The sequence below is a fragment of the Alligator mississippiensis genome, chromosome 1 (genome assembly GCF_030867095.1).
Source record: "Alligator mississippiensis isolate rAllMis1 chromosome 1, rAllMis1, whole genome shotgun sequence".
Taxonomy (NCBI): Eukaryota; Metazoa; Chordata; order Crocodylia; family Alligatoridae; genus Alligator; species Alligator mississippiensis.
This window is the reverse complement of record NC_081824.1, coordinates 289,347,971-289,372,295: the sequence shown is the minus strand read 5'-3', so window position 1 is coordinate 289,372,295 and position 24,325 is coordinate 289,347,971. Positions and strand designations below refer to the sequence as shown.

The following is a 24,325-nucleotide window of genomic DNA, read 5'->3' as shown; positions in this document are numbered from 1 at the left end:
AGATGTGAAAAAGAGTAGACATTTTAAAACCTTATGTAACAGCTGCAAAGCTCACCTGGATGCAAACTGAGTGGGTGAGCTGTGCTTAAGAGCTCTGGAAGAAAAGGGTGGCGAAACTTTGCAGAGGGTGCATAAGCTTTACCAGATAGGAGGGTATGCAGTGCATAGTACATGCTTCTTATTGGAGAGTTTTTAAATTGTGACCAGAGCCCACATTGCAAACCAGGGGCTCTGACTGGCTGCTACTGAGACATAAAAGTTGAGGGAGGGAAAAGAAAAGAAAAAGGTAAAAGAAGAAGAGAAGCTGGGAGGAGCGGACTCCAGCCCTGGAGAGAGGGGTGCAGACTCAGCCCAAGCCAGGGGAGACTGAACTGAAACTTGACCAGCGAGCAGGTATCAGGACATTGGAGAGCCTGTGTCATCCTGTGAGAAACTGATTCCCCACCACGTTTGGGACTGTGCAACCAAGGACACAGGTGCCATGGAAAAAGTAGGGAGGGGTTGGTAAGCAAGGCTGGTAGGCTTGCTGAGGCTAGGAGAAGCAGCCACACCCTTAACAGTTAATGACCAGGCTGTGAGTTGTCTGACTGAGACACTGGGGTAAAATCTGAGCTGGAAAGCCTTGAATTGCAGTCAGAGACCTGCAGAAGGAAACCCCTGTCTACTGGTAGATGTGCTGGGAGGCGGAGACAGTCCCGAGAGGGAGTGGGCTGAGAGAAAACCAACCAGCATGGGTGTGTGAGGGGACATCTAATCACTAGTGTTTGCAGTAATTGCATTTTCAGGAGGAAGCTGCTTAAGAGAACAATCTGCCAATAAAGGAAACAACAGGGAGCCTATTGCCTGCAGCAGCTGTTCAGAGCCTGTTTTGCTGTGTTACCAGGAATGATTAAAGGAGGCCATTTCCCCCAGAACAGCAGAAGCCTCACCTCCACTTTTTAGTGGTGGATCATAGTTATAGCTGTGTTGCCATTTATTGTTATGGGAAGTGGATTGTGACCAGAAATAAATCAGTTGGGTTATAAGGGAGGAAACTGTTTTAAATGGTTATAACAAGGTGAATTTAGTTATTTAGGTTGTTTAACACAAGTGGGACCACCCAGTGTGTTGGAATTATCCACCTAATATTGTAGCTGTAATTTATTCAAAATTGTTAGTTTTGTTATTAACTATTGTTATTATATTTCTTTGTTTATTTATTTCCCCTCTATATAAAGTGATTGTGTATAATAAAGAATAACATGTTCATTGGGTTCAGAGTTAATTCCTGCACAGTGAGGGTGAAGGACACAGCTCTCCATGTGACACCTCAGTCAGTAGTCCGCCTGAGGAGCTTTTAGGGCTACTGGAACCCTAAGGACCCAAAATCTGGTGCATCACCCAGCCTTAGCATGCTGGCATGGGCTACACTTAAAATGTCTCCATTTTCACTTATTTATTCTTCAACCTCGGGAAGATTTTGGCACATGAATGTGGGTAGGTGTTCCTTTTCAGAACTTGATTATCCACTGGAAAGGGATACTTTTGGTCCCAGAAAAGCTATGGCTCTCTGCAGAATAGCCAGTGTATAAGGCAAAGAACTCCAGGCTCAATCCAATAAAAGATTGAGCTGCCTACAAATTAGGCACTGCAATGCCTAACTTTTAGGCTCTTGATCTCCATAGTGGGGTCCAAAACCCAGAGTAAGGTATTGTTACCAGATTTGCCCATCACTTGGGGTGCACTCATTTATTAAGGGTATGTTTCTGGGGTCTCTGTAATTCTATCAATGTGCTGCTTGTGTCACTTGTGTTTCTATATGGAGCTCTACCTCTCCCTTCTGCAAGTCTTTTTCCCCAATGGAGTTACCTTGCAGGGTTTAGTTTCAATAGGGCTAGGTTCCTCCAACCACTGAATCAGTGAAACATATGTATACACCCACAAAAGTCAACCAAGCACATCTGAGTCAGGTCAGGTTACTCAGCATTTCTAGCTGACACTCTCATATGGCACAGACTCAGTTCAGGAGGGCAACAATAAAATGCAGTCAGACACAAGCACACTGGTTAACAGAGTACCTCTGAGCAGACAGGGACACACACACTCTCTCTCTCTCTCTCTCTCTCTCTCTCTCTCTCTCTCTCTCTCTCTCTCTCTCTCTCTCTCTCTCTCTCTCTCTCTCTCTCTCTCTCTCTCTCTCTCTCTCTCTCTCTCTCTCTCTCTCTCTCTCTCGTTAAAAGGGCACTTCTGAGCAGGCTGGGTTTGATCAGCACTTTCAGCTGATACCCTTATGTGCCTCAAACTCATCATGTCCCAATCTCTTGTCACATGTGTCCTGGTAGTAACTCCCTTAATGAGCAGACCCCACAAGATTTTGGGGCATTACAGGTATCTTTGGCTTACATAAAAGAAGCGTTGCTACAGAGCAAATGGGGAAGTCAAGGAGAAGGAAGAGTACATGGGGTTCAGAGAGAGAGAGAGAGTATAGCAACCACCTTAACCATAAAAGTTATTTTATTGCCATGCATATGGAACTTATGATGATACTAATGGTAATAGCCATACAAGAGAAACAAACAAACAAAGCAAGTTACAATATTACACAGTTGGGTGTTTGGGGAAGTCTAGCTTAAGTTTGATCAGCAAAAGTCAGGTTTAAAATGCTGTGCCTGGAGAGAGAGAGAGAGAGTTGGGGTCTCACCACTCAGCGAAGCTTGAGCCAGTCGAGGTTCCCAGGTGTTCATTGGAGCTTGCAGACATGCAGAGCCCTCAGTACAATCAGTGAAGGCATTCCAGGCAGAAAAAAGGAAAGTGAAGTGGGACTAGGGGAGTTGTCTTAATCCTGTCACCCTTATCTGGAGGGGTTTAGGAGTCTCTCACTGCATCTTCCCTGCCTTTCATAAGTCCTCTTTCTGACCCGTTCTGGTTCAGGCAGGGCGGGGGGAGAGTCCTTCGTGAGTTGGACAGGCTGGGTACTGCACCAGGGTTCCCCAGAACACAGAGCTGACAGGTAACAGTATGATCATATAAACTATTTATTACATGGTAAAGGAAGTGGTGCTTTCTCTCTTAGCTGCCTAGAGGTAACTGCCTGTGTGTGGGCTCTTCCTTCTGGTAAGTGGAACCTAAATCACAATGACTTACCCTTCTTTTATTGAAAGCTAAGTTAAATTGTCTCTGGGGCCATCTTTAGCATTGAAGCCCACTAAAGATTGAAGTCTTAAGAGAGGCTGCAGAGGAACACATTACCTCTGTGGTGTTGGACATACCCTGAACCAGTGCTACAGGGAGGTGCCTTTGTTTGCTTGGGATCTAGAGCTCAGAATCCTCTCCTGAAGAGGGATGTCTACAACTATTCCTTCAAAGAACTGAACAGGAATCTCTTTTCCTGTAAAATGTGGGCAGCAAGGGTGCCAACGTTGCTCACCTTCTGTGTAACAACCTAGTTATTAAGGAAATGGGAAGCCCAGGTTCAATGTTCTTATCAGACCATAGTCTGATTTGAATCTCATCTCCCATGTGAATGACCTACACACCAGGCTATTGCGTAGCTTGAAAATGGGCACAAAATATGTGTCTCGTGGCATTACAGGAAATATAGAGGTATATTAAAAATTTAAGGAAAATTAGTTTAAATAAAAAATGCTACTTTTGGTGTGGAAGGGGAAGACATTTGGATCCAGGAAACATTGGAATTTGGATGCTTTGTTTTGTCTTTCCTTGCACTTGTCATTTTTCAAATGTCAGATCCTTCAGTTTATTTTTGGTGTGGATTTTATTTTTGAAATTGAAAATAGAGGACAAACATCTACGCCTCTGTCACAAACTTTGCATACATTTTCCAAAATAAAATTAAACCACCCATGCTGAGTCAGAGGATATGACATTTTCATTTGCACAATTCAGGATTTTATTGACGCCATAGGTAATTAATGGTTTCCAAAGCAGAACATGGAAATACTGAACAATCATCTGCTGCTGGGTTTGGCACAAAAGAGTTTGGTTGGTTAAGGATCCTCTTAAAAATGTTGAGGAAGTTGAAAATCAAATAGTGAGCAGGGCCTGTTGCAATATCTATCTGCAGTGGTATGCTTGTTACTCAGGGCAGAATCTGAATGTAAAAATGATTGGAGTAACCTGGGCCCAATGGATATTATGAGACCATTTATCTCTCTGGCTGGCTACAGACATGTCAGCAGTGGCATGTCACAGTAATGTATGCATAGCAGTGACTTCCACATAATAATAAAAGATTTAAGTGGGGAGAACAACAAAATGTATTAAGAACAGAGAAATAGCTTTTAAAAAAAGATGCATGGTTGTTGACAGATACATTAACAGGCTAACTTTCTTTCCATGTTCCCATGATTATTCAATTTAAAATTTTGGTGGAAAGTTATAAATGTTTCTGAATGCTTGCCAGGCTATTTATGAGAAGCAGGAACAAGTAGCAATACTTAGCAAATAGCAGCTTTTTCAGTTGCTGTCATAGTAATTTTCCTCTTTACATATCAAGACTAGGCTGCTGATAATGATTCCTAATTATATATGTTAAATATTTATTTATAATTATTTATTGTAACTACTACTATAGCATCAGTAATATGGAGGGAGATAGGCAAATGAAAGATAGTGGGCTTGGTTTATTGCTCTGGCTGAGCCTGTCATAGAATTGTGATGGGTTGATAGTGGGGATCCTTGTCAGCCTCCTTTATTCTAGGTCTGTTTGGTCATTGGAATGTCCCCGGGTATAAAGTTGTGAGCCTTAGAGATGCTTTTTTTATAACAGCTGTCAATGGCTGCCCCAGTCAGTTGAGATAGCAGCTGGTATATAAGGGTAACCTGCCCCCACTCTCATTTACCCTGGCTCTGCACTAGAGTCTGGGAAGGAAGATATTGTCTAACTTGCCCCTCTTCACACTAGAAAATTCCTGTAGGCTTTGAGAATCCTTCACCAGTTGATTAAGCCAGGTTAGTGGCTACTTTGCACCTCCTGGAGTGGTACAAAGCAATTTGATTGTGTTGGTGTTCTAATACGGTTGTCAGCTTATGTCTATACTGTGGCTTATGTGGAGTTGCACTGTTTGTGGAGGACTTCAGGGAAGAACTTTATTCATGTTATACCCATTTATGGCTTTCAATAGACCTATTGTTAGGCTTACTTTTTCTGGGAGGGTGAATAATTTGGCTGGGCTAGAAATGGAAGGGAAAATTTGGAAAGAGCAACATTCCTGGCATGCTTTGCCAGTTGTATCAATCTACAAGTAACCAAGCATGCTTTTCTTCTATAGCCATAAGTCAAGAAAGGTAAGAGCTGAACAGATAGGTGAATTAGTTCTCATGTACTCATTACAGCTCCTGCTCTTCTTGGAATTAGGGCTGTGCAAAACTTTGGGTGCTGATTTGTTTTGGAGGAGTTTCGGCCCAATTCAGTGGCTGAATCTCTGAATCTGAATTGAATCAGGAGACCAATTAAAAGGTCCAAATTGATTCAAAGCTCTATGAATCGATTTGGAAAAGATTCGGAGAGCTTCGGTGGTTTGCGCAGTTCCTGGTGGCTGCAGCAGGGAGCCGGACCCAGACTCCATGCTGGTAAGTAGGGGACGGGGGAGGGGAGGCTGGAGGAGGGAGGAAGGGACCATGGGGGGACCCCTTCCAGGCTCCATCCCCTGACTGCTGCCCCCACCCCACTGAGTGGCCCCAACCCCCACTTGTTCTCCCAGCCCCCAGCCCCATGGCTGCCTCACCCGGCCCCAGCTCCTGGCTCTTTAAAAAAAAGCCCCCATTCACTGGCTGCTGCCAGGCAGGGGGAGTGATCCCCACTGCCCCATGCTGTGTGAGGGGCTCTGTCATTAGCCCCCCAACCCCCACCTGCTCTCCCAGCCCCCCACATGGTTGCCCAGCCCACTCAAGCTCCCAGCCCTTAAAAAAAATCAAACAAACCCCTCCTCCCCAGACTCACCGGATGCTGCAGTGGCTTTGGGGCTTCTGGGGGCTCATGGCAAAGCCTCCCATGTGGCATGGGGCAGCAGAGAGCAGCCAGTGGGTCAGTGTATTTTTTTTATTTTTTTTTAGGGCCAGGAGCTGGGAGAGTGGAGCAGTCATGCGGGGGCTGGGACAGTGGGCAGGGGTTGGGGGGCTTGTGGCAGAGCCCCCCATGCAGCATGGGGTAATGGGGGGCAACGGGGATCGTCCCCCCACCTGGCAGAAGCTGGTGAGTGGGGAATTTTTTTTCAAAGAGCTGCGAGCTGGGAGAGCGGGCCGGCTAGCTATTGACAGTGGATTTGGCTGCGGTCGAATCTCTGAATCAGATTTGGCCAAATTGATTTCAGGACAGTGATTCAATTCGGTGATTTGAATCACTGTCCCCTGAATCGGCCCAATCTGAAGTGAATACTAGCCGCTTCACATAGGCCTACTTGGAAATTCCCTACCCATGACATAACCAATTCCTTAAATCAGTGATGACTGTCACTGGGCTGCAACAGCTTTTCCTGGTTCAGTTTCAAGACATGCAGCTAAATCCTCAGCTGAGGCAAATCATCATAAACCTGCTGAAGTCAACGGAACTAGGCTGATCTGGCTTTTTGAAAACTTATTTCTTGCCACCCTCATTTTAAATTTTACTTGATTTAATTGAATTTTCCCTGGGATTGTCAGCTCTGTTTCAGCTTCCTGCTATTTCCATTAACATTACACTCGCCCAGACTAAGTCATCACAAATATTCCGTTCAAACTAGCATGCTTCATTATTTGAGTTGGAGATCTTGCTTTGAGTTAATTATGATACAGCTTCTATGAACACTTACATTTGATTAGAAATAGACTATTTTAACATTCAAATGTTGACTTGCCACAGATATGCAGTACATGACATGAAACGGTGTTGCTTTGACTTGTATAAAAGTAATTTCATGGCAATAACATGTCCTTATTTCCTTCTGATAAGCATTAGCTCTTCCTTTGAAATACCTGGTTATGCTCAGTCTTGAGACTGAATGTTGTATTAGGTGGACCATTTATCTAATCCAATCTGACTGTTCTTCTATTCATATTATTACAAAACAATGTTGACGATACTAAATGAGGATGTCAGATCATTTTAATTTTGCTTAATAGTTCATTATTTTTTATCCTTAGTTATAAGTATTAACATTAGACTTCCATGATGAGAAGCTGTGAAGGAGAGAGATTGAATTGTACGGTGAAGATAAAATATGTCTCCTCTAAAGTTATGCTTGAATTTCAGGATCCAGGGAGACAAGGTAGAGTGCCTAGTCTAGCAACCAATGAAGAATACATTGCATTCCAAAATTGACTCAGTCAATGCCAACCATGAAATTGGTCCAAGAGAAGATCACCTGAAAAAAAACTGTGACTCTTTCTATGCTAACTACTAGTCCCAGAGCAGGACCACAAGTTAAGCGTGGTAGGATTTCCTCATTATTTAGACCTGGGCTGACTAGTCTTGACTCCAAAGCACTCGTATGAAGACTCTTCTTTGCTGCTGTGAGATGAGCTTTTCAAGACAAGATATGCAAATGAAGGACACTATACCAGTCCAGAGATGGATTACTATTGCCATCTGGAAGCGCAGCACCCCAGTCTGTTCCTGAAAAATCAGGTTTTGGTGCTGTGGTGATGGAAACTTGTCACGGTGCACTCGGGGGCAGTAAAGACTTCTGCTATTCTTGTGACCTGATTTGTAATTGCTGGTTTTGTAAGAAAGGGGTGCTGAAGCTATATTCAGTATTTGTGCTGACAAGATACCCATCCGTTTGTCAATTGGAAAGGATACTTCTCAGTTATTGATTTTACCATTGCAGGCCTTGGTCAATGACAGAAGGGGTTCATGATCACCAGTACTGGATGGAACAACAGAGTGCATGCTGTCAGGGAGATCTGAGGATCTGGCATTTTCCTATCTGGAGAAGAAAGGATTTTATTTCCTGCCAGAAACATGAGTATCAAAGGGATACCTATCCTAACTCATATGAAGTTATATCCTGCTTTAAGTTACTTGGCAGCAGAAGCTCTAATTACAGGCCTAGAAGTTGCTGAAAAGTGGTAGAATGTGTATTTGGCTGACTCAGAGCACTGCCTAAAAACCCTTTTTGGCTGCCAATGTACCCCATGCCATTTCCAATACAGGGGCAGGTGGTGCATTGCACATTTGTAAGGATAAAGGGAGAGATTTTGGCCAGGAATGGGATAAAGTTGGTGCTATTAACGGGTTTAACATAGGCAAGAAGAAAATGGGTCTCTGATCAGTGGGTCAGAATCCAAAAGAGGAAGGGGAGTACCATGTTGTACAGGAGGAAATATGATGATGTGGAGTAATGTAATTCACCTGAACCACATACAAGAATTACGTGTAGTTATAATAAGATTGTGATGCAGCTTGGTTTAAACTTCTTGCTTCTTTATTGTTTCCCTAGCATGCATTCACCTATAGGCTGTGCAAACAAATGCTTTATTAAAAACAGACAGCCTGATTTCCATGATGTAGAGAGTGCAAATGTTAATAAAAACAGAAAGTGCAAAGGAAATCAACAGGAAATTCAATTATTGTAAAGTTTCTGGTAAGGGAGTTGCATATTGTCATGGCTCCTGTACATCTTTGCCCATGGTAAGGCAAACAAGGGGCCAACTCTACATGTGCACTCCTGTTCTCAACCCAGAATTACCCAGTTTTAGTTAGGATGTGCTGGTATTTAAGAGACTGCTGTATTGGGATACCCTATGTGGCACAGAGTGAGTGCCTAAGGATGGCTACCTGGGGTGCTGACAGATGTTCAGAGCCCTGCTCCAACTCATGGTGCTTTACATAAACCAACACGATTTAGAGCACCCCTGCAACCCAACAGACATTTGCATGTTGGGTCAAAGGGATTGAGCCTGCCTGTGTTGGCCCTCCTGGTCATCAGGTAGGGGTACTCCAGCAACCTCTGAGGAGGATGCTGAACTGCCCCTGTCCCCGACCCTACCCCCTCTCCTAGCCCTGGGGCTGTCTGCAGAGAGGGAGCGAAAGGAGCAGCAGCAGTTGACATGCTGCTATGCCTAGATTAAAATGGAGGGGCGGGAGCAGGGTTGTGGAATGGAACCCCTTGCCTTGTGGTCCCTGCCAGTTAGCCCAGCTGGGGTACTGGGGGAGCTGGGCTGGGTCCCCAGGAGAAGGGGCTCATTCCACCCCTCTCACCCCTTCCAGCTCAGACTGGGCTTGCCTGGCACATGCTGCTGCCACTGTCAAGAGGCCTGGCCAGAGCAGGGGTGGGGGAGAGGGGAGGGAAGACGGCAGAATGGAGCCCCCTCTCCTCGGGAATCTGGACCAGCTCCCCCTCCAATACCCTAGCCAGGGTAGTTGGCGGGGGCCATGAGCCGAGGGTCTCTTTTCCACCCTCCCTGCTCCAGCTCAGGCTGGACATAGCAGCCCGGCAGTTGCTACTCCCTTCTCTCCCTCTCCCCTGCCAGCCCCACCTCTGCATGAAAAATTAACTCTCCAGGGAACACAAGTTTCTTAAGGCTCTCTAGAGCAGAGCACCTGTAACCTGATTAGGTGAGGCTTAATTTTTGTGTACTCGGCCATTTTAGAAGTGCTCTTCAGCTATGCCTGTGTGTTATGTGACGGGTGTAGAGCACTTCCAGGGGTCAGACGATGCAAAAAATGTCACTTTCTGTCTGCTCCCCTGGTGACCACCAGCCTAAGCAGTCCCTCCACTGCTGTAGATCCTGCTACATTGTTGCTGTCATTCTCCAAGTTTTTTTCCTTCTTCCAACATCTCTCTCTCTCTCTCTCTCTCTCCCTGCCTATTTCTAGTTGCTGGCCTAACCAAGGCCAAAGTCCTTCCGTCTGTCTTGGCAGGAACTACAGGGTTAGAAGGGACTCCAAGAGTCCTTTGGTCAAACTCCCCAGCACAAATGCAGAAAAGCTACTCCATAACTATCCCTATCAAATGCTTATCCAGGTGTCCCTGGCATTTTTTTCTTCCACATACTGGTTCAGATCCTCTCATCAAGAGGCCTGATCAGGTGTCACTGAAGTGGGAGGTCCTGCAAAAGCAATGAAAAATAGGGAAAATGTTCCTTTTTAACATTCTGCATGACAGCCTGGCCACTACCTTTCTTCCTTGGAATTGCTTTATTCCATCCCTGTAAGTTTTCCTGCTCAAACACACCTGTCTCCCAAGTTACTGAGCCAGAGGGACAGAGGTAAATAACTAATATTTATCGTAATTTAAAAAATCAACAGTAATTTTTACCCTGGGTATCAGTGGTATTTGGGGTCATAGATGTAGGGCCTCTTATCAGTGATAGATTTAACATTATTTCAGGCAGCAGTGTCACTGGAAGATGAAAATCTGCTAGAGTCCAGACTTGGGGAAAGAAACTTTTCAGGGTCGCTGGCAGAATGTTATCTCTCTGTGCAAAGGAGATATTTCACTGCTTGGTAACAGATCAGTAAGCTAATGACTGAAGCAGTCTAGGAAGCTACGAGGAAGAATTCTCAAGCCTGATCAGTCCAAGTGTGGGTTAAAATTTCAGTGAACAGCAGAAATAGGTACTTGAAACTTGAAAAGGCACATCTGTTGTAAACAGTGCCACTCCACACTCCATATCAACAAACCAAATGTCAGCCATAACAAGAGGCTTTTTACGTATTCTATACTTAATACAGCCAGATGTCATATAATGGGCCTACACTCTAGGTCAGCAGTCAGCAACCTTTAACAACCCATGGGCCAGAACAGCCCAGCTCCATTTTACAGACTCACAGAAGTTTACGGCTGGAAGGGACCTTGTGAGATCATCAGGTCCGTTCCCCCTGCTCTGGGTAGGAAAGACTGCTGGAGTCAGATAGCCCCAGCAAATTCTCCTTTTGGAGGTCTCCGGGGTAGGTTCCTGCACCATCCCCACTGGGAGTCTATTCCAGAGTCTGATCACACGAACTGTGGAGACCATTTTGATGTGAGCTGGATGTCTTTGGTGACACATCAGTGGCAGGAGGCTTTTCCTGCACTGTACTGGGGCAAGGCAGGTGGGAGCTGTGCCACTGCCACTTCCCCCAGCTGTTATGTGGCCATAACTTCCAGCCAGTGCCAGCGCTGGGTAGGTGGAAGCTGTGTCCTTGCTGCTGGCACTCATCTTCAGTGCCTCCCAGCTGTGGCACAGCTCTCCACTGGCTAGAAGCTGTGCTTATGCCACAGCTGGGGAGTGAGGAGAGGGGGCTGGAGGAAGCAGCAGTAGCATAAGTGCAGTTTTCAACTGCCCTGCCCTAGCATAGATTCATAGATGTTAGGGTCGGAAGGGACCTCAATAGATCATCGAGTCCGACCCCCTGCATAAGCAGGAAAGAGTGCTGGGTCTAGATGACCCCAGCTAGATACTCATCTAACCTCCTCTTGAAGACCCCCAGGGTAGGGGAGAGCATCACCTCCCTTGGGAGCCCGTTCCAGACCTTGGCCACTCGAACTGTGAAGAAGTTCTTCCTAATGTCCAATCTAAATCTGCTCTCTGCTAGCTTGTGGCCATTGTTTCTTGTAACCCCCGGGGGCGCTTTGGTGAATAAATACTCACCAATTCCCTTCTGCGACCCCGTGATGAACTTATAGGCAGCCACAAGGTCGCCTCTCAACCTTCTCTTGCGGAGGCTGAAAAGGTCCAGTTTCTCTAGTCTCTCCTCATAGGGCTTGGTCTGCAGGCCCTTGACCATACGAGTTGTCCTTCTCTGGACCCTCTCCAGGTTATCCGCATCCTTCTTGAAGTGTGGCGCCCAGAACTGCACACAGTACTCCAACTACGGTCTGACCAGCGCCCGATAGAGGGGAAGTATCACCTCCTTGGACCTATTCGTCATGCATCTGCTGATGCACAATAAAGTGCCATTGGCTTTTTTGATGGCTTCGTCACACTGCCGGCTCATGTTCATCTTGGAGTCCACTAGGACTCCAAGATCCCTTTTCACCTCTGTGCCACCCAGCAGGTCATTTCCTAGGCTGTAGGTGTGCTGGACATTTTTCCTCCCTAGGTGCAGCACTTTGCATTTCTCCTTGTTGAACTGCATCCTGTTGTTTTCTGTCAGAAAGTTCATCGCATCCTGTTGTTTTCTGCAGCAAGTTCGTTGCTGCTTGCAAAGCGCTCCAGCTCTGTAGGCCAGATCCAGTGACTCTGCAGGCCAGATCTGGTCTGCTGGCTGTATGTTGCCAACCCCTGATCTAGGCTGTTTTGGAAACTGCTCTAATGACTAGTATTTGTATGAGAAAACAAAATGCATATAGTTTCATAGTTGGTAGGGTCGGAAGGGGCCTGAGCAGATCATCAAGTCCGACCCCCTGCCATGGCAGAAAAGAGTACTGGGGTCAAACAACCCCGGCAATGTGTTCATTCAGCCTCCTCTTAAAGACCCCCGGGGTAGGAGCCAGCACCACTTCTCTTGGAAGTTGGTTCCAGATGCTAGCCGCCCTGACTGGGAAGTAGCGCCTCCTAATGTCTAGTCTGAATCTACCCTCTGTCAGCTTGTGACCATTATTCCTTGTCGCTCCTGGTAGTGCTTGGGGGAACAGGGACTCCCCCAATGCCTGCTGGTCCCCCCTGACTAATTTGTAAACAGCCACTAGATCCCCCCTCAGCTTTCTCTTGTGGAGGCTGAACAGGTTCAGGTCCCTTAGCCTCTCCTCGTAGGGCCTGCCCTGCTGCCCCCTGATCAAGTGAGTGGCCCTCCTCTGGACCTTCTCCATGTTGTCCACATCCCTCCTGAAGTGCGGCACCCAGAACTGGATGCAGTACTACAACTGCGGCCTGACCAGTGTCGCGTAGAGGGGGAGGATCACCTCCTTGGACCTGCTTATGATGCATCTATGGATGCATGATAAAGTACGGTTGGCCTTCCTGACCGCATCTCCACACTGTTAGCCCATGTTCATTTTGCCATCAATAATGACTCCAAGATCCTTTTCTGCCTCTGCACTGACAAGAAGGGAGTTCCCCAGCCTATAGGTATGCTGCTGGTTCTTCCCCCCCAGGTGCTGTACCTTGCACTTGTCAGTGTTGAAACCCATCCTGTTCTCATCCGCCCGCCCCTGTAACCTGTCTAGGTCCGATTGTAGCCTATTCCTCCCTTCTAGCATGCCTATTTCTCCCCACATCTTAGTGTTGTCTGCGAATTTGAACAGGATGCTTTTTTCATCAGCGACTTGGACAGGGGTGTAGATGTTGAACAGTGCAGGCCCAAGGACCAAGCCCTGCGGAACCCCACTGCCCACATCCCTCCAGGTCAAAAATGACCCATCCACCACCACTCTCTGGGTGCGGCCCTCCAGCCAACTAGTTATATATTGGATACAAACTTTTGCTGAGTGTATCTCTGGATTTGCAGGCTTTGCTTAGCGTGTAATACCATAAGTGCATGCACACAACAGTAGACAGAAGAATAAATAAGTACTTGCACACACATTTTTCTCTGGCTTGGAATTTACCTTGGATTAAAGTATCTGGGGGAAATGAAGAAAGGAAGTGAGATCAGGAAAATGTAATTTCCAACCGCAACTGAAAGAAACCATCAGCATGCAATATCCCGCGTAACAAGAATCACATTGGTTATAAACTACCAAAGTGTTCCTGGTTCTATAGTTATTTCCTCTCCAAGAGTAAAGATGGGAATAGCCCCTTTCCTGGTTTGTGGCTGGTCCAATTCAGCAAGTTCTAGGCCTGGCACTGATGTCGCTTCCTTGAATATGAGCTAAGTGTCCTTCAGTTCCTTTGCACATGGGACTGATCCAAAGTATTTCTAGCTCCTGTGGTTCTTAAAGTCTTGTTTAGCATTGATCCTTTTGGTTTCTCTCCAAAAATAAGCTGGTTCAGTCTCAGGAGGCTATACAAGTTTTTACTTTCTATTTCATGCAGGTCTGAGCACCTGAGCAAGATTTTGCAGCAGGATTGGTTTGTTAGCAAGTTTCTAGACTTGCATTTGTCTTTGCTTTATGGTATGTGGTTTTAGGATTTTCATTCTCATAAATGATTTCATTGATTTACCATCCACATAATTCCCTCCTTGGTCAGATTTTGGGGAATGTCATTGTAGGGGCAATGATGTCCTGTAGATCTTCTGAACTTATGGATCTGCCTGATCTCACAACAGACTTTCATTAGACCCTTGGCTAGCAGGACATTAGTATGATGATCTACTGCAGGACTGTACAGTTGGTAGCCCATGGGCCAATTGAGACCCCAAGGGATTAAGCTGAGGCCCCTGGGCTCCTGATCTGGATGCCACTCCTCCTCCTCCCCCGTTCCTCTCCCCCGCTCTGCTGTTGCCTCCACTGGAGTCCCCAGGCTCTTCCCCCTTCCTTCAGCTTCTGCTTCCACTTTTTGCCTCCACCACTGGGGTGGGGTGGGTTGGGACAGCACAGCCAAGAGCCTGCAGTTGGGGAAACTGAAGGATCTGGGGACTCTGTGTGGCATGGGAGCACCAGCGTGGTGCAGCAAGGTTGGTGTCCACGCTATGTGGCAGGGGCAGGAGGCAGGCAGCATGGCAGGAGCAGTGGGCAGGGATGGAGGTGATGACTAGTTGTGGAGATGCTGCTTCATGGTGGCGGGGGGAAGAGACATGTGATGTGGTAGGTGTCATACAGCACAAGGTGTAGAGTCAGGGGTGCTAACTATCAGGGGATGCCTGTTTCCTGCTTCCAGCTCTGCCCAGCGGACGGCAGGCAGAGTGTGTGTCTCCCGCTGCTTCCCTGTTCTACCTGGGAGGGAAGCATGAGGGGGGAGTGTGCTTCCTGCCTGTGGGCTCCCTGCTGGCCACCAGGATGGCCCAGGAGTTTGCAGGCCATGAAGTGCCCCAGTGGTCATCACCTTGGTGAGTGTTGGTTCGAGTCCCTGTTACAAAATAATAGGCACATGAAACGATTACAATGGAACAGCTTGAAATGTGGCATGCCTCCCACCTTCCCAGTCAGTACAGTTTTTATATCTGTCTTTACATTCTGTCGTGGAAACACACAGAGTACTTTTGGGTCAGGTCAGCAGAAGCTTTTATTCAAAAGAAACTACAGCTGTAGGGGGAGTTCCAAAGTGACATGGATTTCCCAAGCACTTGGAAGGGGTCCCCCCCCCCAAGAGCAAAATCAGAGGCTTATATGCTTTTTAACAGTTGCTTACAACTCACGTGATCATATAGTGAAATTAGCATGAATAGCGGCTATAATATTACTTCATTATTTCTTTGCTGTTATCAGGATGGGAATTATGGGGGAGGTGGGGTTAGTTCACAAACCTCCTTCTTGCACCTGGAAATCTACTTTGTACATACTTTTTTTTTTTTTACCTTCAAGGCCGCGGTGAGCGAAGCATTTGCAGAAGAGTTACAAAGAACAAACACTTGCCCTTATCTGTTCTACTGTACCGAGCCAGCAATTCTACACAAAGCGGTTATGTCATCTTATAACTAAAATAATCAAAGTTTAAGGCATATATTTTTTCTGATTCCACAGCCCCCCCCTTTGAGACTATTTAGTCTCACTTTAGCCTTAAATTTCCATTCTCATGAGCCCCTCTATTTCATCATGCAGCCTTTCATGTTTTCTTTCAATCTGCTCACACTTTTGTAACACCATTATTCTAGACTCTGCTGTGGGTTTTCTTGCCTTGCTAAAGCTTCCCCTGCTGGCTTTCACGCAGCAGAGGATCAGTTGCATTAAGACATAGAACATTATCAGAACTATCAAGACAAACAATATTCCATACAGGATTTTCTTGCCAAGGGCCCCGAAATCTGGGAGCCAGGAGGTTAGCCAAGACCACATTTCTTCTAGACCCCAGTCAGTATTTTCTGAGGCCACTTGATGTAGGACCCTTAACTGATTTCGGATTTTGCGAATGTCAGTTTCGATTCGCATGTCCTGATTGACATAGACACAACAGGTGGAGGTTACTAAGGCACATACTCCTCCCTGGGACACCAATAGGTAATCTAGGGCTATGCGGTGTTGTATAGTTGCTTGTGAGATCTGGGAGATCTCTTTTTGCAGAGCCTGAATTGCATCCGCAGTGGCATTTCCCATAGCTTCCATTGTGGCTGAAATGTTAATTATGGCTAGTTCCAATTCTCTTACTCCAAGCCACGGTATGAAGGTTCTCACAAATCGATGGAACCCTGTGTTTCTGGTAGCTAAGGGGTTAACCGCCCTTTTCATGTGATGGTTGAAATTTTTTACTTGTTCCAGATATATTGCACTATGCATTTCGAAACCAGGGATAACACGTCCAAGAGTGCATGCCCCCACCCAATTCCAGGGCAAGATTTTATGAGCCCTGTTTCCGCAGAGCCAGTAAAGGCCTGGGGCAGAAAGGGTACTCAAATCTCGACAGTTGTTGTGCCCTATCCGGCACTTTCGATTGATATGCATCGTATAGGACGGTCCACGTTCAGCTGCTATCCTGCTGGACCGAGATATATTACAAGAAGTAAAATTGGAGTGAATGTAAAATTCTGATCTGTTTGCAATGAGAGCAACATGAGGTTCCTTAGAAAAGTTGTAGACCATGAATCCTGTACAATTGAGAGAGGGTACGTTACCCAACAGGATTCCACTGGTGCTACTAGGGCTATAATCTAGAGTAGTTAGGCAATGAGAGTAGTGTCCTACAGGTGTGGCTTTATTATAAGCTCCGGTGTTGTTGGATCTGTAACAGAAAGGCGCCTCTACTCTTGGGGAGATTATCCAGTTAGCAGGGGCGGCCCTCCATTCTTTAGGAGCGGACCGATGGGCAGCTAACGAGTAGTGTCTAACGAAGCCGCCGTTTATTGTTCCCCATTGCTGGAGGGATATTGGTACTCCGATCATTGGGATTCCTTGGTGTAGGTGTGCTGGGCTGTGAGAGCATATCCAGCAGTCACTTTTATTTCCAGCTTGAGCCACCGCATGGGAGATCTGCAAATACAAATTTTTCTCCCACCCCCCTTGGGTGATACTGAGATACCCAAGTGTGATATATAAGGATATCGGTGCCATTTTTAGATACAGGAGGGACAAAGAATCTTAACAACAAACATAACCAGCATCAGTAAGAAAAAGAACACTACCAGCCAAACCCAGGATGGCAGCCAAAGTCTTTCTTCGTCCTCTGGGCTCAAGTTACCTAAAGGACTGATAATGTCGGCTCTTGGCCTTGATCGAGGTGGTGATCTTCCGAATGGGAGCATTCACTTTCTTCGAGGCCGAAGATGATATCTTCGTTCTTCAACTGATGAATCCGGCTGGGCTGAGGTGTTGGGTGCAGGGGAGAGGTTACTAGCACTTGCACCCTGATGCTCCTCACTTGCCTGAGTGAGGTCCTGAGGGTCTTTGTCCTAGGCCTCAGGGAAAGATCCCAACCTTGGTTGGAATACAGCTGCTTCGGGGTCCAATGGAGGTGATACCTTCTTGCAGTGCGAGGCGTGAGTCCACGTTTGGTGACCTTGGCAACGAACAGCAGAATTAGTGGTTAGAAGTACCTGGAAAGGTCCTTTCCATCTGGGTTGAAGTGCGTTTTTCCGTTGATAGACCTTTATGTAGATCCAATCCCCTGGTTCGAGGTTGTGACAGGGAACATCCGGTGGTTGAGGTAAGGCTTCTTGGACCTGTGAATGAACAGACCTGGCATACTTCATTAATGCCTTGCAATAATTTAGTACAGTTTCATCAGTTAATTGTAGGTCTGTTTGGTGAGGGGCAACAGGTGGTGTAGCTGGCATCCTCATGGGTCGTGCCATGAGTATTTCATAAGGGGTTAGGCCATGTTTTCTGTTAACAGTGTTTCTAATGTGCATAAGAGCAATGGGCAGTGCATCAGGCCATTTGAGGCCTGTTTCAGCACAAATCTTCGAAATGCGCGTTTTTAAATCAGAGTTTTTACGTTCTACAGCACCACTTGACTGTGGATGATAACTACAGTGTAGGTGTTGCTGTATGTTGAGTGCTTGGCAGATGTTTTTTACTATCTGTCCTGTGAAATGGGTGCCACGGTCACTATCTATTGTGAGGGGCAATCCAAATCTAGGGATGAATTCTTTGAGCAATTTCTTTGCTACAGTGATGGAATCAGCACGTACGCATGGGTAGGCTTCCACCCATCCAGAGAACACATCAATAATAACAAGAATGTATTCATAAGAACAGCACTTAGGTAGCTGCACAAAATCAATTTGCAGATTTACAAACGGTCCCCATGGAGGGGGATGGGCTGCGGGTGTCGTTTTTACCCGTTGCCCAATGTTGTGAGCTAAGCAGATGGGACAGGAGCTACAGTACTGTTGTGCCATGGAAGGAAAATTTGGGGCAAACCAATTTCTTTGAACTGTAGCAATCATTCCTCCTTTGCTCGTATGGGCCACAGAGTGGGTTAAACGAGCAAGATGTGGCAAAAGCTCTCTAGGCGCCACCAGGCGGCCGTCCGGGGAGCGCCAGAGAGAGTCGGGGTGCAGTGAACATCCTGCACGCAGCCAGTCATTTATTTCCTTTTTTGGGGCCTGATTTTGAAGAAGGGCCAGACTTGAAAGGCTAGCCAAAGGAGACTGGTCTGCTGAAAAACACACAAAAACAGAGTTAGGAGCCTGTGGGCCAGAAAAGGCCGCATTTCTGGCAGAACGGTCTGCCAGATCATTTCCTCGTGTGACATCATCAAAGGGTTTCTCATGAGCTTTACATTTAACAATAGCAATAGCAAGAGGCAATTGAACAGCTTCTAAGAGCGCTTTTACATAACAACCATGACTGATTTGGGTCCCTGATGAAGTGAGGAACCCTCTTTGTTTCCAGATTTGTCCAAAATCATGAACAACACCAAAAGCATACTTAGAGTCAGTATAAATGGTTGTGGTTTGATTTTCTGCAAGAATGCAAGCACGTGTTAAAGCAATGAGTTCAGCAACTTGAGCAGAACGAGCTTGGGGTAAAGAATAGGCTTCCAAAACAGCATACTGAGTGCATACTGCATATCCCGCAACTAATTTGCCTGCATCATTTCTAAGACAGGAACCATCAACAAACAAAACAAGGTCAGAGTTCGGGATAGGAATGTCCTTGAGGTCAGTTCGAGGGGTTAACAATTGAGTTGTGATAGACAGGCAATCATGAGGCTCACCATCAGAGGCAATAGGCAGAAGTGACGCAGGATTCAGAATTGAACAGCGATTTAAGGTTACATTTGCAGCTGACAGTAGAAGTTTCTCATATTTAGTAAGACGGGAATTGGAAATGTGCTGAGTTTTGCCCTTGAGCAGAAGGGCCATCACAGCATGTGGAACTGCAACGGTTAAAGAGTGTCCCAAAACTAGAGAATCTGCCTTTTCAACCAGCAAGGCAGCAGCTGCAACTGAACGGAGGCAAGGAGGAAGTCCCGCAGCTACGGGATCAAGGGCAGAGCTGTAATATGCAATTGGGCGATGCTTTTCACCATGCAGCTGAGTGAGTACTCCTAAAGCGATTCCTTCCTGTTCATGACAAAACAAGGTAAAGGGTTTCTTATAATTAGGAAGTCCAAGAGCAGGAGCAAGAGTGAGGGCTTGCTTAAGGGCCACAAATGCTTGTTCGGCTTCAGGAGTCCAAGGGAGGGGTTCCGGGGTGGTATCATGAGTGAATGCTTGCAAGGGTTTTGCGAAAGCAGCATAACCCAGGATCCACTGTCTACAATAACCCGTTGCACCTAAGAATCCCCTCATCTGTTTTCTAGTCATAGGTTTGGGAATGTTGAGGATAGCTTCAACTCTACTAGGGGAAAGGTGTCGTTCTCTTGCTGAGATATCATGCCCTAAATAATGTACCTTAGACTTGCAGAGCTGCAATTTAGATTTTGAGGCCTTGTGGCCTTTCTGAGCTAAAGCTGTGAGGAGTGTCAAAGTATCTTGCTCACAGGCCTCTAAAGTGGGTGAGGCTAACAATAGATCATCAACGTACTGAACAAGGGTGGACCCCCCTTTGAACGTGATAGGATCCAAATCTTTTTTTAGGATCTGGGAAAACAGGGTTGGGGACTCTGTATATCCCTGAGGGAGTCTTGTCCAGGTATATTGAAATCCCTGATAAGTAAATGCAAACAGATACTGGCTATCCTTATGAACGGGGATAGAGAAAAAAGCAGAACAAAGATCCACTACTGTGAAATATGTAGCATCTGAAGGGATACAGGAAAGAATAGTGGCAGGGTTAGGGACCACGGGGAAAGCGGGTAACACAGCGGCATTTACAGCTCGAAGATCTTGCACAAAGCGATACGTATCTTTACCAGGTTTTTTGACAGGTAGGATAGGTGTGTTGCAAGGGGAGCGTATTGGGACAATAATCCCTTGCTCAAGGAGTGAGGAAACGACAGGCTTGATCCCTTCCTCAGCTTCCTTTGAGATGGGGTACTGTGGGACACGAGGAAGTGGCTTGGCAGGGTTCAGGATGATACGCACTGGTTCAGCACTCAGCATGTGCCCCACTTCATTCGCATGGGTGGACCACAGCTGTGGAGGTACTCGTGCCAACAGTTCCTCTTGCAAGAAGGAAGTGTCAGAATCAGAGTACTCCTGGGTTAGCAAAGCCACAAGCTCGGTTTCCCTCTGTTCCGGTACCTCAAGGTAAACACCATCTGGGCTACAATAAATCACGCATCCCAGTTTACACAGCAAGTCCTTACCAAGAAGGTTGACAGGTGCACAGGGGCTAAGAAGAAAGGCATGATTTTCAGACAAAGGGCCAGTAGAGATGGAGACAGGTTCAGAGACGGGATGTGGGATAGGTTGTCCGCCTATACCGACAGCATTTACAGTTTCAGGAGAATAAGGTAGAAAAGGAAACTCAGCAGCCTTTAGCGTGGAGCGGGACGCTCCGGTGTCGACAAGACAGGAGACAGGTTTACCAGAAATAAGGCATTCAACAAACGGACCAGATTGGTCAGTAGCAAGCAAAGGAGCAATGATGTCACTGTCCCTCAGGCTGTCCTATTCAACACTGGGAAAATTGACAGGAAGTGGAGGTGGGGGCTGGGGTCTGGGTCCTTGGCCGGGGCGGTTGGGGCATTCTGATTTCCAATGTCCTTCTTGCTTGCAATAATGACATTGGTTCCCATAGCCTGGGTTTTGTGGGCTCAAGGATCTCTCTCTTCCCCTGAATCTACCTGGGCCTCCCCTTCCCCGTCCTCGTCCCCTTCCTCTACCTGTACCCTGCAACTGAGAAATCTGTAAGGCCATTAACTTAAACTCGGCACTGTCTTTAGACCGTTCCAATTTGTTATGAAAATGGTTAGCCGCAGCAAGGACTTCAGTCAAATCTTTAGTTTCCCAGCCAATAATTACTGTTTGAATTTTCTCAGCAATTTTAGGGTTAAGTCCCTGGACGAATGCTGCCACTATTGCTTGTTTAGCATTTCCGACTGGGTTATCCATTCCTGAGTATCGTTCAAATGCCTGTTTGAGGCGTTCTAAATAGTCACTGGGGTGTTCATTTTTGTTTTGTTTACAGGTATTTATTTTGGTCCAGTCTGCCTTTTTTGGGCAAATTGTGAGAACTGCCTGAACCAAAGCATTTCTCTTGTCAATAAAGTCTTGGCCAATCCCTGGGTTTTGATCTGGCCAAGTACAGGCAGCGTACAGACGTAGCATAGTCTCCTTGGGCAAAATGGATCGCATGAGCTGATTAATGTCAGCCCATGTTGGATTATAACAATTTATAACAGTCTGCAATTCTTCCTGAAATTTTTCTGGGTCTTCCCTGATTTTTGGGAACTTTTGAGTTAAATTGTAGAGATCACCTGGAGTCCAGGGTGCATGCACAGTTACTATATTTTGTCCATCGGTGCCAATGCCTGGCATTTGTCTTAGGGGGTAAACTTGTGCAGTTCGGGATCTCAGATTGATGGGAGATCTTTCCATGCCTATTCCCATTCTTCTAAATACACCTGTGGTGGGTTGTGACCCAGGAGTAAATTGCCACACTGGTGATGATTGAGTGGCAGATATGGTGGATGAGTCCGGACTATTAAGCTCCGTGGATGGATTTACTGAAGGAGCTTCAGCTAATGGGTCACTAGCCTGGGCTGCAGCCTGATGTTGAACCGGTTGTTGCTGATGTGGGAGTCCCAGGAGAGCAGGGTTCGAACAAAGGTCAAGGATATCCTCTGCTGGCTCCGGTGGTGGGGGCGCCCCGGGCAATGCTGGATACATTGGAGCGGTGGCCAGCGTGTAATTTGGGGGAGCAGCCAATTTCTCCCGAACAGCTTTTAACTGCTGTTTTAATTTTTCTTGAGAGTCTTTTAGGCTCCTAGTTTGAGATTCTGTCCGCCTTTTGGACATTTCATCATGCCAATAAAAGAACGCGTCCCACTGGTTTTGCGGTGTTTTGGATCCACGGGACTCTAACGCCCCTCTCAAGTGCACTATTTTATCCTGATCAAATGTTCCTTCCTGGGGAAAATGTTTCACAGGATCATCCCTAGTATACCAGTTCCACTTATCCAGGTACTTGCAAGTCTCGGGAGAATAGTGTGTGTACATAAAGTACGCCGGAGTCCCCTTAGGGGGGACAGGAACCTGTTTAGACTGACTTGTTCCCATTTTCAGTCACACAGGGAGACGTAGGAGAGGCTTATTTAGGATGTCCGGGCCGCTCAGTGCCTTGCCCCGCAGTTTTTCACTGCCCAGACAAAAGGCTTCTGACCCGACACCGGCTCATAAAATGGAAATGGGGAGGGAAACACTAGAGGGATCCTTTCACTCCTGCTTTCGGCAGAAGCTACTGGGATGAGGGGTTTGGAAAAGACAAAATCACTCAGACGCCCTGTCCACTGGGTCACGAGGTTCCAGTTGGGTCCCCTTGCTTTCAAAACTGCCCTGTCAGGCAGAATTGGGGCGGCTGAACCCAACCGTAGTCTCAGTCCTGGTCAGTGGCTCATATTTCTAAATACACACACACATTCATTCAATAAGCCCTGTCCACTGGGTCACGAGGTTCCAGTTGGGCCCCCTTGCTTTCAAAACTGCCCTGTCAGGCAGAATTGGGGCGGCTGAGCCCAACCGTAGTCTCAGTCCTGGTCAGTGGCTCATATTTCTAAATACACACACACGTGCACATTTATTCAGTCAGCCAGACCTCCTACCCCACACCACCTTAGTTAATTAACTACAAGCCCGATGTGCTGTTGGATGAAGGTGCCTCAAACAGTTTCTCCCTAAAACGTACGTTACCAGACACAAAATGGGATCCTTTACCAGACAGAAAATTTTAGCCGGCAGTAAGGTTCAGACTGACCTGTTTTAACAAGGTTCAGATCCAGTTACCACGGCCAAGTTGGGAGCCTACAGGCAGTCCTCCTCCGAAACCCCAATAGAGATTTTGAATTAGGTCTCTTACCTCTCAAGTTTGGTGCCTCAGGGTTCGGGGGGGGGGGGGGTAGCCTGCGGTCCTCCTTCCTTAGCCTGTGTTCTGGATCCGAGTCACGGCACCAGGAATTGTCGTGGAAACACACACAGAGTACTTTTGGGTCAGGTCAGCAGAAGCTTTTATTCAAAAGAAACTACAGCTGTAGGGGGAGTTCCAAAGTGACATGGATTTCCCAAGCACTTGGAAGGGGTCCCCCCCCAAGAGCAAAATCAGGAGGCTTATATACTTTTTAACAGTCGCTTACAACTCACGTGATCATATAGTGAAATTAGCATGAAAAGCGGCTATAATATTACTTCATTATTTCTTTGCTGTTATCAGGATGGGAATTATGGGGGAGATAGGGTTAGTTCACAAACCTCCTTCTTGCACCTGGAAATCTACTTTGTACATACTTTTTTTTTTTTTTACCTTCAAGGCCGCGGTGAGCGAAGCAGTTGCAGAGGAGTTACAAAGAACAAACACTTGCCCTTATCTGTTCTACTGTACCGAGCCAGCAATTCTACACAAAGCGGTTATGTCATCTTATAACTAAAATAATCAAAGTTTAAGGCATATATTTTTTCTGATTCCACAATTCTGTTTAATGTTGCATAGGACTGACACAGGCCATGTGGATGTGGAGTTTAAATGCCCTTTGGTAGGTGATTTCTGGTGCAAAACAAAGGAATAGGTAGAAAGGCATGAGAGGTAGAGCTCCTGGAGAAGTGGGGGAAGGCACCAGAAGACTATCATGATTCTGTGTCCTGGATTCTTCTTGCTGAAGATTAAGGTCAGATCACAATCTAGAGCAAAATCCAGCCTCCATTTTGTACTCCTAGCTGAGTAAGCAAATTCAGATTTACAGCACCCACAAAGTCAGGAGAAAGTTTTTGCGTGTGTGTCTGTGTGTGCACACCTTCACGCTTGGGGACTATGGCTAAAACAAAGGAAAAATCCAGGGTTAACTC

The 24,325-nt window shown here is 46.5% G+C and overlaps 1 protein-coding gene across 2 annotated transcripts; it reads right to left on the bottom strand.

The window, feature by feature from the left end:
* Positions 1-14,967: 14,967 nt before the first annotated feature.
* On the bottom strand, positions 14,968-23,944 carry LOC132247722 (syncytin-A-like). Of its 2 annotated transcripts, none has more exons than XM_059720666.1 (2): positions 23,346-23,944; positions 14,968-17,612 (listed from the first exon to the last, which is right to left on the bottom strand). In XM_059720666.1, exon 2 carries the CDS (start codon positions 16,986-16,988, stop codon positions 15,504-15,506), a length of 1,485 nt encoding a protein of 494 aa, XP_059576649.1. In that variant the 5' UTR covers positions 16,989-17,612; positions 23,346-23,944; the 3' UTR covers positions 14,968-15,503. The 2 variants fall into 2 exon arrangements, with proteins under 2 accessions (XP_059576649.1, XP_059576648.1); XM_059720665.1 differs by having other exon boundaries at positions 14,968-17,596.
* Positions 23,945-24,325: the final 381 nt, after the last annotated feature.